We start from the raw sequence: 16141 nt of genomic DNA, 5'->3' as shown, positions 1-16141 counted from the left end.
AGTTACCAAATGAGATATGATTATCAAGCATAAGATTCGTAAACGCATCGAACCGTGTCATCTTCCTCTATTACAGCGTTTTTAATTCACGTCCATATTCTGCTTTAATTGCTTTGAATTCACTTTGATTCATCAGTGTAGCTTGTCAGTATTAAGATAGTGCTATTTCTATTCTAAGGAAAATATAGTTAAAAACTCTATAACGCACCATTGTCAAAACACTGCTTTGTAGAAATAAACTTACGAACGATATTTCACCTTCACGTAAAATTCAAGCGTCTTATGATGTTAAATCTACTTGCATCAATAAACAGACAGTTTTCTTCTTCCGTTCAGGAAAGAATATGATAAATTTACTGTTGTATCCCTTTCTGAATGAATAGTTTCATCGCATCCAGAGCCTCATTTGTTTTATTTAGAGTATCAAATAAGATGTAGAGCAAATCATATTTACATTTACATTTCATTGAAATATAGAAATATAATGATACTATCCTTGCGAATATAAAGATAAATCTTATAGCTTTTTTCAGATATACAAACAATAACATTTTCAATTCTCAAAAATAACATTTTAGATTGTTTGTTGACTCCTCAGCTGCTGTTGAACGTGGTGTATGTCAGCCATAACGTCAGTGGTAGACAATATACACCAAAATGAAAGCTAGATTCTTAGCCCCAGTGGTTCAAGATAATCCAACAGGATGGGGGCCATGCGATGTTCTAGAACAGTTTAAGGATATGCCTTATCAGCCTTTTTCTAAGGGTGACAGACTGGGAAAGGTATGTCAATATGTTTTGCTCTTGGTTGTTGACGCCGTATAACTGCATGTAATTTTTTCTACAGGTAACTATATTATTCATATGGGATTGTATAAGAGTGCAGGGTCGACTTTCGATTATTATTTCTTACAAGCATAAAGGTAATTTATATTTCTTTACCAAGTCGATGCAAAATGGTACCCACAAACATGTGTTGATAGTCATTATGTCCATTAGAGTAGTGTTTTCCAACTGAAGTTCCACGGATTGCGGCCATTGACGGATAGACTACCATTAATTCATAGTTTCTGCGAAATTTTGTATTAGGTAAACAAAAAAGTTGGAGATCTAGCAATCCACGGTATGTAAATGGGGGGTCTTCAAATTTGCAGGGCGGAACTTCACAAATTTGCTTAGGAATCTTAAGATTTTGCGGTAAAGTACCAGTTAATGGGCAAGGCAGGATAAACTTACTGGTTTGAATGAAAACATATCATTGTACTCTGACTGTCCAATGAAAGTGAATCAGATCAGAGGAGAATATGTTATATTACTCTTTCATACATTAAGTGTTGTAAGTACTGTGGTAAGTCATGTAAAATGTGAGGTAAAAGTGAAGGATGAAGGTAAAACAACAGTAAAAATTAAAATAGGAGCTGAGATTTACCAGTTTTTGTATTATACTGAAAGGTGCAAGAAATAGTCGTCTACACGCTCTTGTAATGTTTGCATGTAGGTGTAGGATGTAAAGATATTCACTTGATCCTAAACATACTTAGTGAACATACTCTTCAGCATCTGAGCGCAAATGTCATCAAAATTTACGTTTTTTTTTTTATCAATTATTTTAGAAAGTATGTTATCCCTAAACTCCAGTTACTTTCAATATTCAAGTAACTCCAGTTACTTTCATTATTCAAGTTATGTGAAATATTCCTATATTTCTGTTGGAGACAGAGTCAAATGATGAAATATACTATCATATCAAATGTTTACTGTTTTTTAGTCTGTATTTTGTGTGGTTTTGTCTCACAGTCTCCAGGCAGATGATGTGATGCTTTACGTACCAGTTTTTGAAATTGAAGCATACATATTTCAGTGAAATATTTTTTTCATGATAGAACTATGTATACAGAAAGTAAACAACCAAGAAATAAGTGATATAGTGGACATCATACCTATGAAGAAATATCAAAGGAACTTGGGATTATATTTCTAAGGTAGTGGTAATTGCCACACTGTTTGGTTTTGATACATCTTGAGAGATGGCACCTAGATGTTTTTCATGTTTTTGCAAACCTCATCTGCTTCTAATTCCTCATAAATGGATATCCATTTGTTGTGATAGTTAAAAAAAGTTTGCTTAGGGATGTATCTCTCTCTCCTGCCTTTTATGATGGGTTTCAGGTGTTCAGCTTTGAATGATTGGACTTGGGGTTTCCAGGAACATAACCCAATTGCAGGATAGGTTATAGGTTTGATTCTTAATTTTAGGTAGTTATGATTACAAAAGGTTGAAATTTTTTTGATTCACTTTCAGTAGATGGAAATTTGAGGGGCTTTATGAGTCAGATTGATTGATTTCATCAGAAGGTTTTCACAGCAAGAAATGTTGAAACCAGTTATGTAATACTTAACAGTCTTTAAGTAAGTGACTCAATAGGTTTTCGTATTTTTTTCTTTTATGGTTCTGATATTAACAACTTATGTTTTTATTAGGTATCTGATTGGACTGGTGCCACCTATCAGGATCGTCGATATGCTAGTGAGTATATCTAGGCCATAACTTGAGAACTCGTACTTTTTAAGTATGTTAGGATATATAGACTTTTCAGTTGGTGTATTTCTTGGAAATTGAATTTTATAGTCTATGATTTTGGAAGAATCTCCCAAAATCAGTGCTTTTCTTGAATTTACTGCTTAAAAGTATTTGTGAAATCTTTTCAAGACATTTGCTTTTGCATACTATCCCCATGCCTTCAAGTTTTGAAGTGCCAAACACAGTACTCCAAATATTTTCCAGTGAATTCTATCTGTGGTTTGGTGTTACTGGACTCTTCTTGCATGTGGTTACACTAAGTGAAAGTCATCTGTGGTAAGTTTGTGTTATCATCATTGGGCAAGAGTACAGTCTCGGCAAGGAACTTCATACTCCATAGAAGTTCATTAATAGATTAGAGCACGGTCTTAAAGCTGCAGGAGCCCCATAAAAGGGGTCTCAGGAATATATGATTAAAGATATTGATGAAATTTAACAAATTAAAGATGCTTCTTTTTACCTTTTATGGTATATTTTTTTATTTTTTATTATACTTTGTCGCTGTCTCCCGCGTTTGCGGGGTAGCGCAAGGAAACAGACGAAAGAAATGGCCCCCCCCCCCATACACATGTATATACATACGTCCACACACGCAAATATACATACCTACACAGCTTTCCATGGTTTACCCCAGACGCTTCACATGCCCTGCTTCAATCCACTGACAGCACGTCAACCCCGGTATACCACATCGCTCCAATTCACTCTATTCCTTGCCCTCCTTTCACCCTCCTGCATGCTCAGGCCCCGATCACACGAAATCTTTTTCACTCCATCTTTCCACCTCCAATTTGGTCTCCCTCTTCTCCTTGTTCCCTCCACCTCCGACACATATATCCTCTTGGTCAATCTTTCCTCACTCATCCTCTCCATGTGCCCAAACCACTTCAAAACACCCTCTTCTGCTCTCTCAACCACGCTCTTTTTATTTCCACACATCTCTCTTACCCTTACGTTACTCACTCGATCAAACCACCTCACACCACACATTGTCCTCAAACATCTCATTTCCAGCACATCCATCCTCCTGCGCACAACTCTATCCATAGCCCACGCCTCGCAACCATACAACATTGTTGGAACCACTATTCCTTCAAACATACCCATTTTTGCTTTCCGAGATAATGTTCTCGACTTCCACACATTCTTCAAGACTCCCGGGATTTTCGCCCCCTCCCCCACCCTATGATCCACTTCCGCTTCCATGGTTCCATCCGCTGCCAGATCCACTCCCAGATATCTAAAACACTTCACTTCCTCCAGTTTTTCTCCATTCAAACTCACCTCCCAATTGACTTGACCCTCAACCCTACTGTACCTAATAACCTTGCTCTTATTCACATTTACTCTTAACTTTCTTCTTCCACACACTTTTCCAAACTCAGTCACCAGCTTCTGCAGTTTCTCACCTTTTATGGTAAATGTTTAAAATGAATGAGGCACCTCCAAGACATATAAGTGAAAAGGAAAGTAGCAATTAGTAAACACAAAAGGATAGAGATGGGTAGAGGAAATAGAAAATGAACATAGAAAGATAGGTAGAGGAAATAGAAAATGAACATAGAAAGAGAGAAGATATTGATTAGAGAATGATGTTTAGCATTCTACAAAGTGGAGTAGATCTTCAGTCTTACTGCAAAGTAAGTTTAAGGATCGAAAGCTATTTACTTTGTAATTTATTTTTTATTATTCTTAATCACTGTCTCCCGCGTAGCGAGGTAGTGCAAGGAAACAGACGAAAGAATGGCCCAACCCACCCACATACACATGTATGTACATAAATGCCCACACTCGCACATATACATACCTATACATTTGAACGTATATATACATATACATACACAGACATTTACATATATACATATGTACATATTCATACTTGCTGCCTTCATCCATTTCCGTCACCACCTCACCACACGAAATAGCATCACACCCCCCCCCCCCCCCCCCCCCCCCCCCATGCATGCGCGTTTTGAGGTAGTTCTAGGAAAAGACAAAAAATAGGCTCATTCATTCACACGCAGTCTCTAGCTGTCATGTGTAATGCACCGAAACCACAGCTCCCTTTCCACATCCATGAAGAAGTAAGATTATTAGTGAAAGAGAAGAGAGAGGCATTTGGACGATTTTTGCAGGGAAAAAATGCAATTGAGTGGGAGATGTATAAAAGAAAGAGACAGGAGGTCAAGAGAAAGGTGCAAGAGGTGAAAAAGAGGGCAAATGAGAGTTGGGGTGAGAGAGTATCATTAAATTTTAGGGAGAATAAAACGATGTTCTGGAAGGAGGTAAATAAAGTGCATAAGACAAGGGAGCAAATGGGAACTTCAGTGAAGGGCGCAAATGGGGAGGTGATAACAAGTAGTGGTGATGTGAGAAGGAGATGGAGTGAGTATTTTGAAGGTTTGTTGAATGTGTTTGATGATAGAGTGGCAGATATAGGGTGTTTTGGTCGAGGTGGTGTGCAAAGTGAGAGGGTTAGGGAAAATGATTTGGTAAACAGAGAAGAGGTAGTAAAAGCTTTGCGGAAGATGAGAGCCGGCAAGGCAGCAGGTTTGGATGGTATTGCGGTGGAATTTATTAAAAAAGGGGGTGACTGTATTATTGACTGGTTGGTAAGGTTATTTAATGTATGTATGACTCACGGTGAGGTGCCTCAGGATTGGCGGAATGCGTGCATAGTGCCATTGTACAAAGGCAAAGGGGATAAGAGTGAGTGCTCAAATTACAGAGGTATAAGTTTGTTGAGTATTCCTGGTAAATTATATGGGAGGGTATTAATTGAGAGGGTGAAGGCATGTACAGAGCATCAGATTGGGGAAGAGCAGTGTGGTTTCAGAAGTGGTGGAGGATGTATGGATCAGGTGTTTGCTTTGAAGAATGTATGTGAGAAATACTTAGAAAAGCAAATGGATTTGTATGTAGCATTTATGGATCTGGAGAAGGCATATGATAGAGTTGATAGAGATGCTCTGTGGAAGGTATTAAGAATATATGGTGTGGGAGGCAAGTTGTTAGAAGCAGTGAAAAGTTTTTATCGAGGATGTAAGGCATGTGTACGTGTAGGAAGAGAGGAAAGTGATTGGTTCTCAGTGAATGTAGGTTTGCGGCAGGGGTGTGTGATGTCTCCATGGTTGTTTAATTTGTTTATGGATGGGGTTGTTAGGGGGAGGTAAATGCAAGAGTTTTGGAAAGAGAGGTAAGTATGAAGTCTGTTGGGGATGAAAGAGCTTGGGAAGTGAGTCAGTTGTTGTTCGCTGATGATACAGCGCTGTTGGCTGATTCATGTGAGAAACTGCAGAAGCTGGTGACTGAGTTTGGTAAAGTGTGTGAAAGAAGAAAGTTAAGAGTAAATGTGAATAAGAGCAAGGTTATTAGGTACAGTAGGGTTGAGGGTCAAGTCAATTGGGAGGTAAGTTTGAATGGAGAAAAACTGGAGGAAGTAAAGTGTTTTAGATATCTGGGAGTGGATCTGGCAGCAGATGGAACCATGGAAGCGGAAGTGGATCATAGGGTGGGGGAGGGGGCGAAAATCCTGGGAGCCTTGAAGAATGTGTGGAAGTCGAGAACATTATCTCGGAAAGCAAAAATGGGCATGTTTGAAGGAATAGTGGTTCCAACAATGTTGTATGGTTGCGAGGCGTGGGCTATGGATAGAGTTGTGCGCAGGAGGATAGATGTGCTGGAAATGAGATGTTTGAGGACAATGCGTGGCGTGAGGTGGTTTGATCGAGTAAGTAACGTAAGGGTAAGAGAGATGTGTGGAAATAAAAAGAGCGTGGTTGAGAGAGCAGAAGAGGGTGTTTTAAAATGGTTTGGGCACATGGAGAGAATGAGTGAGGAAAGGTTGACCAAGAGGATATATGTGTCGGAGGTGGAGGGAACGAGGAGAAGAGGGAGACCAAATTGGAGGTGGAAAGATGGAGTGAAAAAGATTTTGTGTGATCGGGGCCTGAACATGCAGGAGGGTGAAAGGAGGGCAAGGAATAGAGTGAATTGGAGCGATGTGGTATACCGGGGTTGACGTGCTGTCAGTGGATTGAATCAGGGCATGTGAAGCGTCTGGGGTAAACCATGGAAAGCTGTGTAGGTATGTATATTTACGTGTGTGGACGTATGTATATACATGTGTATGTGGGTGGGTTGGGCCATTTCTTTCGTCTGTTTCCTTGCGCTACCTCGCAAACACGGGAGACAGCGACAAAGCAAAAAAAAAATATATATATATATATATATATATATATATATATATATATATATATATATATATATGTGTGTGTGTGTGTGTGTGTGTGCTTTTTTTGTTATTTCCTTAGGATTCTGATTTCCAAGAAGGCATATTCAAAACCAGTTATAATTTTGGTTATTTTAGGAATAAAGATGCTGGTCATATTTCTTGTTACAAAGTGCTTGTGTGTATTCACCTTAGATTTTGCAAAGCATATCAACAGTTGAACAGTTGTTATACTTAGTATCATGACTTTATTTACTTGAAACATGATTATTTTGTATAAATTTTTAAAATTATTAAGAAATTTTGATTGGTACAAAATTTTATTGTAATAAAGATTCTTACAATAGTCTATACACCTTCAGTCACTTATATTGTAGTTTGTGGTTTAACTCGGCAACATTTGGTATGATTTTGTAGTTTTTAGCGCTACATTGTCCATGAATTCATTTTGAATACCATAGGCAATGTAAATACTCCTTTTTAGTTGTCAGAATGATAGATGAATCTTTGTATGGTAAATTAATGTACATCTTATATCACTACAGTCAAGTATCAGTCAACATTTGGAAGTATGCAGCAGTATGCTTACTATCATGAAGAGGATGAATCCACTTTCCAGCATGTGTACAAGACCAATGTGCCTAAACCATTATACCAGCGTGGCCGTTACATGCGCAATCAGCGTAACCTGAAGAACCAGCGTAACCAAAAAGGCCAGCAGATGCAGGTTCTTGGCAAGGGTAACAAGAGAGAGTGAGTGTCATGTGTGTGTGTTGTTTTAGAAAGAGAATATAGTTATTAATTTGCATGTGTAAGTTATTGCCACAGTCTTTTATCAATTTTGTTGATATTCATCTGACGCTTTGTTTTTTTCTTAGCCAGAGTAACTTTATATTTTGCTTATGTATGCTTTGGTGATATCATAGTTTTAAAGGAATCCTGACAAATATATTGTGATGAATTTTGGAAACAAAGAAAAATTGCTAACAGCCAGCTGAGCACATGGTCATCATTGATTGGATTTTTATGCCTCTTGCTGCAGAGGAGGATGGGCTTGTAGTTTGCCTATCTTTGCATTCATGTGTGTGTACAAATCAATTTTGTGTATATATATCTCATGATGTATATTGAATACTGTTTTGACTAAATGTTTACTGCATACACTGCATGCAGAGTTCTTTACTTGATCAAGTTATCAAGGCTGTTCGTCAGAAATAAACGTTACAAGGTGATGTTTACTGAAACTATGAAATGCTAATGTACATCATATCTTGCAAGTGGTTTTTGGATATAAATCATGCTAGTACATCTGATTACGTGTTACATGTTGGAGATCAGAGGTCAGTGTCACAAGGTCTTTATGTACTAAATTGGTACTAAATACTTGTGCTTTTGTTCAGATGCAATTTTATATGGACAAAACTTGCACCATATACCACAGGCACTGCATAGAGAGTTTTACACCAATGTCATAATAGTATTTTTTACTATACTGCTTCTAAATGCCTATATACTCAATACCTGATGACTGTGTTTGGAGATATGGACCAAACTTATAATGCAAACAAGCTGTGCACCTAATTAGATATTTTTGGTTGTCACAAAATATACACTTAAATTCTACTAAATGCTTGTATTCACAATATCTGATTGCAAGGCTAATTGATCTTAGCCAAAGTTATAACCGTGATGTTATGTGGAAAGGTCTACGTTTGATGAAGATTTGGATGTTGGGGTAACATGGTGACATTCATAATGGATACAAAATCATATGCAGGGGGCATAAGTGTTTATCAGACATGTTTATTTGTTTTAAAGTTGTGGTATTATGGTGTAAAATTTTGGAACATTTAGTTGCTTCTGTCATTTTTGAAGCTGTTCCATGGTTATATGAATTACAAAAATGTCAGTGGGATTTTCATCATTTTTCAAATCCTGTGTGTCATAATGGTACAGTGGTGTGTTAATAGGTTACATTATTGATTGGTCTCATTTCTTTTGAAGTACTTTTTGAGAAACTTCACTCCATGAGTTAAGTATTCAGAAAAGAACAGGCATTGTTGAACTTAAAAGATTAATGAATGATACTGTTAAGTTGATAGTGAAAACTGTTCCTATGGGCACACCCCTCGTAGATATAGCTGCATCAGGTGAAAAAAGATGAATGAAACATTAGTATTGACGTATGAACGTAATATTGAAAACAAGGTAAATCGTGGTCCCAGAGGAACATCAGGGTAGGTTTCCATGCATCTTGTTTGTTTTGATTGTCTCTTTAGTATTATTTTACCCACATATCCCCTTTCCCACAACACCCTTTTCACTTTTGTGGACCTAACTGTAAATTTGTTATACTTAATTGAAAGTAAACTTTGGTTGTCTAGAGGTTTTCCATTAATGAAACAAATTATTAGTTAAGAATTATAGAAATATGCATAGATAAATCCCTGTGCTACTAGAAAACACATTTTTGGTATCATCATCATTATTATTATTATTATTATTATTATTATTAATATTATTATTATTATTATTATTATTATTATTATTATTACTATTATTATTATTTAATATGTATTTATTTATTATACTTTGTCACTGTCACCTGCGTTAGTGAGTTACCACAAGGAAACAGATGAAAGAACGGCCCAACCCACCCACATACACATGTATATGCATAAACTCCCACACACACACACACACACACACACACACACACACACACACACACACATATACATACCTATACATTTCAATGTATACATCCCTATACTTATACATAAGTACATATCGATACATGCTGCCTTCATCCATTCCCGCCGCCACCCCGCCACACATGAAATTATTATTTTTTTTTTTTTTTTTTTTTTTTTTTTTTTTATACTTTGTCGCTGTCTCCCGCGTTTGCGAGGTAGCGCAAGGAAACAGACGAAAGAAATGGCCCAACCCCCCCCCCCCCCCATACACATGTACATACACTCGTCCACACACGCAAATATACATACCTACACAGCTTTCCATGGTTTACCCCAGACGCTTCACATGCCCTGCTTCAATCCACCGACATCACGTCAACCCCTGTATACCACATGACTCCAATTCACTCTATTTCTTGCCCTCCTTTCACCCTCCTGCATGTTCAGGCCCCGATCACACAAAATCTTTTTCACTCCATCTTTCCACCTCCAATTTGGTCTCCCTCTTCTCCTCGTTCCCTCCACCTCCGACACATATATCCTCTTGGTCAATCTCTCCTCACTCATTCTCTCCATGTGCCCAAACCATTTCAAAACACCCTCTTCTGCTCTCTCAACCACGCTCTTTTTATTTCCACACATCTTCTTAATTAGTTACTTATTGATGAAACCATCCATTTTGAAACTTTTTGCAGAAACTTCCACTCCATGATTATAGTATTCGAAAGAACAGCATTGTTGAACATTAAAAGCATTATGCTGATACTGTTAAGTTGATAGTCAAACATTTTCCTATTGCACCCCTCGTAGATATTGCTGCATCACGTGAAAAAGATGAATGAAACATTAGCTTCGACGTTTGAACGTCATATGAAAACACAGGTAAATCGTTGGTCCCACAGGAACCTAGGGTAGGTTATCCTTGCATCTTTTTGTTTTGATTGTCTCTTTCAGCATATTTTACCAACCATACCCCGTTTCCACACAACACCCTTTTCACTTTATTGGACACTAACTGTAAATTGTTATACTTATTCCAACAGTAACTTGCTGTTGTCTAGAGGTTTCTCCTTATGAAACCAATTATTATAAGAATTATAGAAACATGATAGCATAAATCCCTGTGCTACGAAACCACATTTCTGGATCATCATCATTTATTTTCTAATGTATTAATTTAATTATATAAACTTATTATTATCTATTATTATACTTTCCTCCACTCATTATTATTATATTCACAATGATTTATTCACTCTATACTTATGTCACTTCTCCAGTCTTATAGTTACACAAAAACAATTAAGAACTTCTAACTATCTCACATACATTCTTCAAGCAAAACACCTGATCCACACATCACTACACCACATTCAAACCACACCCACACCACTATCCATTACATCCTATCACCTTCAATTATACTCCATATAATTATACCAGAATACTATCGAACATGACTGCCTTCATCCATTCCGCGCCACCACGCTTACACATGTTTATTATTATTATTCTTATTATCATCATCATCATCATCATCATCATCATCATCTTGTGCCCACCCAACAGTCTTATTATCTTTCAGCCCTCTTGATCTTTTTAGCTTCAGTATTTTTTTCCCTTTCAGCAATTGATTGAAAATATTCTGGAAATTTTTTAAACAGTTTTTAGATTTCATATATGCTTACATGCAAGACTAACAAAGACTTACAGTTTTGGATTTCAGAACAATAAGAATTGGCAGAAGCAGCAGTACCAGCGTAATCGTTGGAATCGCAGTGGTCCACCAATCAAAAACCGTGATGCTTCTGTTACTGTACGGCCAGAATGGAAGGTGATTGAAGAAATGGACTTCCCTCGATTGTCAAAGTTGTCATTGCCCAATGTAGATGACCCTAAAGATTTGTAGGTATATTTTGTTTTTGTAAAATATATGTGGTTGTATTGTACAAAAAGTGAAAATTTTATCACATGAGATATGCAGTTATCTTTAACAAGGTAGATCAAATGCATACAGCTGCACAGCATACTTGTTAAGTTCTCATATCCACATGTAAGAATTGGAAAATCCTACAGGCCTCTTGTACTTTTGCAATTAACTTTACCATTCTACCAAAGTTTATAGAGCACCTGCATTTGTTCTTTGACAAAGTTCTTAGTATCTGGTTTCCTTTTGTCATCATTATTCACATATGCTTAAGTACACTTGGAAACTTAAATACTCTCACTGCTAGTAATTATTTTATATGTAAAATAGAATTAGAAAAGTTGCCCATCCTTAAAGTGTGAAACACCTTCATACATTCTCTTGCAGCTACCTTCTTATCCAAGAAAAATATGGTAAATCATAGTCATGTGTGACCCTGCTATATTTTTCAAATTGTATCATTTTCATCTTAGTTATTGCATGACACTTATTCTGAATGAATTCAGGTCTCACACTTTCTTTTTATCTTACCTTTCCTTCCTGTCCCTGGAGCCCTTTCTATCCTTATGAGGTTCCTCCAGCACCTGGGAAACTGGCCATGTCCGCTGTTTGGGACTACAGGCAATAATGCTAATGATGTATGTTTGTCTGTTTAGATAGTGCAGGGCATTTGAGTACTTGGTGTCCTCTTTGTGGTAGTTGCATCGTGAGCATGAAGGGTCTTGGGATATGTTAAGAATGGTGTTTGTGGTGCTGTTTATATAGATACACATGTATGCCATTTCCTGCATCAGCAAGGTAGCTCCAGAAACAGAGGAAGAAGTTGTTTTCATTTACTCCCTAGCTGTCAGTTATAATGCCCAATACCAGCGCCCACTATTCACAACCAGGCCCTTAAGACCTTTCTTTAGTTTACCCTAACCTCTTCATATACCCTGGTTCGGCCCATTGACAGCATGTAAACCTGAAAACACATTTATTCCATTCCACCTCGCACCCTCCACCATGTTCTGGCCCCAAGCCCTCAAAGCAACTTTTATTCCTTGTTTCCACCTCCTTGTATTTCCCCTTTTCTTTGTTTCTTCCAGTTCTGACATGTATACCTTTTTAGTCATCCTTTCATGATTCATTGTTTCTATATGTCCTAACCATTTTAGCACACACTCTTCAGCTCCATACATACATACTTCACTTACTACCAGACTTCTCTCTTACCCTATCATTTCTCATTCTGTCAACTCTCCTAATATCATATATTGTCCTCAGACATTTGATTTTCAACATGTTCACCCTGTCCTTTACATTCTTGTCTAAAGGCCTTGCCTTACATGTAGACAGCATGCTTGAATGTCGTAAAGTACATTACAGAGCTTTCGATGGATACTTTTGATAATTTTTGATCCTACAGGTGATTACAGGAATACTCTTGTGTCTAAGGCAACATGCACTCCTTGAGAGATAGAATATCTGAGAATATTTGCAATACTAGTGCTCTAGGGCTTGCTAGGGCTTCCATCCCTAACAGAATGTGATTTGATTTTTATTTCCACTTTGTAGATTAATATATAATGATTCCAGATATCTTTGTGGTTCTCTTGAATACTACGATAAGGCATACGATCGTGTAACAGTCAAAAATGAGAAGAAATTGACTCGTATCAATCGCATCTTTCACAAGGTCACCACCACTGATGATCCAGTCATCCGTCAGGTATGACCTTAACTGTATTTATTTTTGTATATCAAGGAAGTTCCCAAGTTAATTTCAGCTTCATTTTTTGAGGACTGAATGATAACTATAGCAGTTGATCTGTAGATAGTTGAAAAATTTTTAAGATTATTCTTTGGTATATTTTTGGTTGTGCAGTTATTTGGTAATGATGTATCAATATAATTTTATGTCGTATTTTCTTTCATTATCTTGTTCCCCACAGAAATTTACCGGTATGTATTTTATTCAGTTTATTTTACTTAGTGAATGGCTTGTTTGCTTATCAGACAGTGTACTTTGGATGCATATATTTTTGTGTTGTGCTGGTATTTACAGACCAGATAACCATTGAACAGAAGCCAGACAACTTTAATGTTGACCATATGCTGATAAGCTCTTTATTCAGGGGATGAGATCAAGGCAAGACTCAACCAGGTGCAAAACTTTTTATTCAGGGGATGAGATCAAGGCAAGATTCAACCAGGCACAAAACAGTAATTAGTTTTAAAGTGATGTTTATTAAACTTCAGATTGAAACACTGATAGCTTATGCTTGTCTTGTAAATCAGCAGTCATAATGGTTGTCGTGGATTCTTTTGTTTTAGCAGTTAAGGATGAAAAATATTGTCTTCTGTATGTAAAAATGCTGGATGTAGTGGTGATTTTTTAGCCAAAAGTATAGGTAAATTTAACTTTCTGAATTCATGATTGAGGAAAATTTTCAGGTCAGGGCAGATTGCTTCAGCAGCTTCAGTTAATTCTAAGCAGCACTTTTATTAAGAGTATAAGAAATAAAAGGAACAGAAGGGTGTAGTGATTGTAATTGAGCTAGTGTAGTGTCAGTATTCCTCAGTATTTGCCTCATAGCAGTCCTTGCAGATCAGATTAACCCTTGTGTCCATCATTCCAGTGTTAACCAGATACTGACTAACATGAGATGTGACCATGCTAAAAGATTTGGCAAGTAAGTTGGGGTATAAAAGGGTGAGTCATCCAGCCTCAGTTGCACCTCTAGGAAAGAAACTGCCAGATTGAAATAGATAGCTTAGAAGGTGACATTAGTGACTTTTTTTTTGTCGAGTGTTTAAATAGGGTTTTGGTGCCTTTTTTTTTGTGTGTGTGAGTACTGTTATCCAGTAGTATGAATGCACCTTGGGAAAACCCTTCTAGAGTATCCATCAAAATGTGGAGGTTTCTGTCCACTAAAATGGTTGCTGTGATACACCATTTGCAGGAAAAGCTAGACCTGTTCTTCTGGTTATCTATCTACCTATATCTCTGACGCCTGTTCCCTCCTGAAACTCCCCTAAGGAGATGGACATGGCAGTATGGTATCCATAACTAGTGAACTTCAGTGCTGCTGAGACGTGACTTGTTCTTATGGCTCAGATTTTGTACAAGGTGACATTCTCTTCAGATTGTGGGATTTCTTTCATATTTATGAGCCAGGGAAGATATATACCTAAGGAGATGAGCTATATTATGTGTTAAGGAAGGAATAGTTCTCATAGCTTGTATGAATAGGAAACTCATTTTTTAGACAACAGGAGATGAAGAAGTAGTAGTGTCCTCTATCTCTCACATCATTTGTTATAGTTCAGTGCTTAATATGTTAATGCCATTTGAATGATGAATATTTGTTAATTCAGTTTGTGATTGTAGAGCTTAGGTAGTTTGTCTTTAGGGAAGGGTACAATGTTTTGTTAATTTAGTTTCTGTCTCGCATTTCTCCAATCTTCTAATAACAAGTCACCAAAGCATATCCCATCTTTTATTGGTCTAATTACAAACTGTCTTTTGTTTAAAACTTTTTTTTTTTTCATTGCAGTTAACCAAGACAGAGGATAGCAATGTTTATGCAACTGATGCCATTTTGTCAACTATCATGTGTTGCACCCGATCTAGTAACTCCTGGGATGTGGTAGTCCAGAAGATTGCTGGCAAGCTTTTCTTTGATAAAAGAGATGACTCAGAATTTGGTAAGTTTCGATTTCAAGTGATTGTCAAGTTTTGTTCACTGGTGATTGATTGTCAAGTTTTGTCTACTGGTGATTTTAAACTATATAAGAGTGCCCAAAAAGGATTTAAGTCTATATAATGTATATTGATATATTATTCTCGGTAAAAGGAATGTCCATTTTTTTTTTTAATATCATAGGTGACTAACAGGGGCACATTTGGTGGTCTAAGAATTCTCCCATCCTCTATTATCACTAAGAGTAAGAACAGAATTAGGAGCAAAGCTAGGATTTTCTTTGAAGGCTCAGTTCCTCCCTACAAGTTGTTGCACTATCAGTAAGAAGTAACCTTTGGTGAGTGGAGCTGTTTAATCATCAGTGGGTAAAAAGGAATACTGTCTTATTTCTCATCATGAGAGAGACAATTTCCCCGCATTAGGTTTGAGTGGTCTCAAAACTGCAGGAGCCCTGTAATATACTGTAATGGGGTGTTGAGGGGTTGAAGAAAAGTCTTTGGGGTAAATGTTATTCAAGAGAAAGAAATTATATCTCTCCAACCAAATGATGTTTATCTTAAACTAAACATATAAGGATTAAGTGTGATTAGTTATGTTGAAGAGCCTTCACTGGGTAAGTGTGAAGTCAATTTTCTTTGCACAATCATTGCTGTAGTAAAGCAAGAGTTTTTTCCCACCTTCTACCGTTTACTTTACAGATTTATTGACTGTAAGTGAAACTTCCAGTGAACCACCCCAGGAAGAAGGGAATTCTCTTAATTCACCTAGAAATCTCTCTCTTGAGGCCACATTTATCAACCACAATTTCTCTCAGCAAGTCCTTCGTAATGTAAGTCCACTTTTTTCCATAGCATGACATACATTTATCTATTGTCATTTGTTGGACCATTTTCTGTTGTTGGGAGTCACTTTGACCTGCTGCTTAACCAAGGTAGCAACTTTATACAGTATTTTCCCAGTATCTAAAGACTACCTCAGAAGGGGAACAATGTTCTAGCACTTTTTTTTTTATCATCCCAA

The 16141-nt window shown here is 37.1% G+C and overlaps 1 protein-coding gene across 1 annotated transcript in view; it reads left to right on the top strand.

Moving 5' to 3' along the window:
• The window catches only part of LOC139750432 (eukaryotic translation initiation factor 3 subunit D-like), a 34266-nt gene that overhangs the window by 597 nt on the left and 17528 nt on the right, over positions 1-16141 (top strand). Inside the window, exons 2-8 of the mRNA XM_071665232.1 lie at positions 599-783; positions 2482-2527; positions 7358-7565; positions 11222-11413; positions 13014-13146; positions 14975-15125; positions 15820-15950. Of these exons, the coding sequence (XP_071521333.1) occupies positions 658-783; positions 2482-2527; positions 7358-7565; positions 11222-11413; positions 13014-13146; positions 14975-15125; positions 15820-15950 (987 nt within the window). The 5' untranslated portion in view covers positions 599-657. The remainder of the gene's footprint in view (positions 1-598; positions 784-2481; positions 2528-7357; positions 7566-11221; positions 11414-13013; positions 13147-14974; positions 15126-15819; positions 15951-16141) is intronic.

Source organism: Panulirus ornatus, chromosome 9 (genome assembly GCF_036320965.1).
Source record: "Panulirus ornatus isolate Po-2019 chromosome 9, ASM3632096v1, whole genome shotgun sequence".
Classification (NCBI taxonomy): Eukaryota; Metazoa; Arthropoda; class Malacostraca; order Decapoda; family Palinuridae; genus Panulirus; species Panulirus ornatus.
This window is presented reverse-complemented; position numbering and strand designations above follow the sequence as displayed.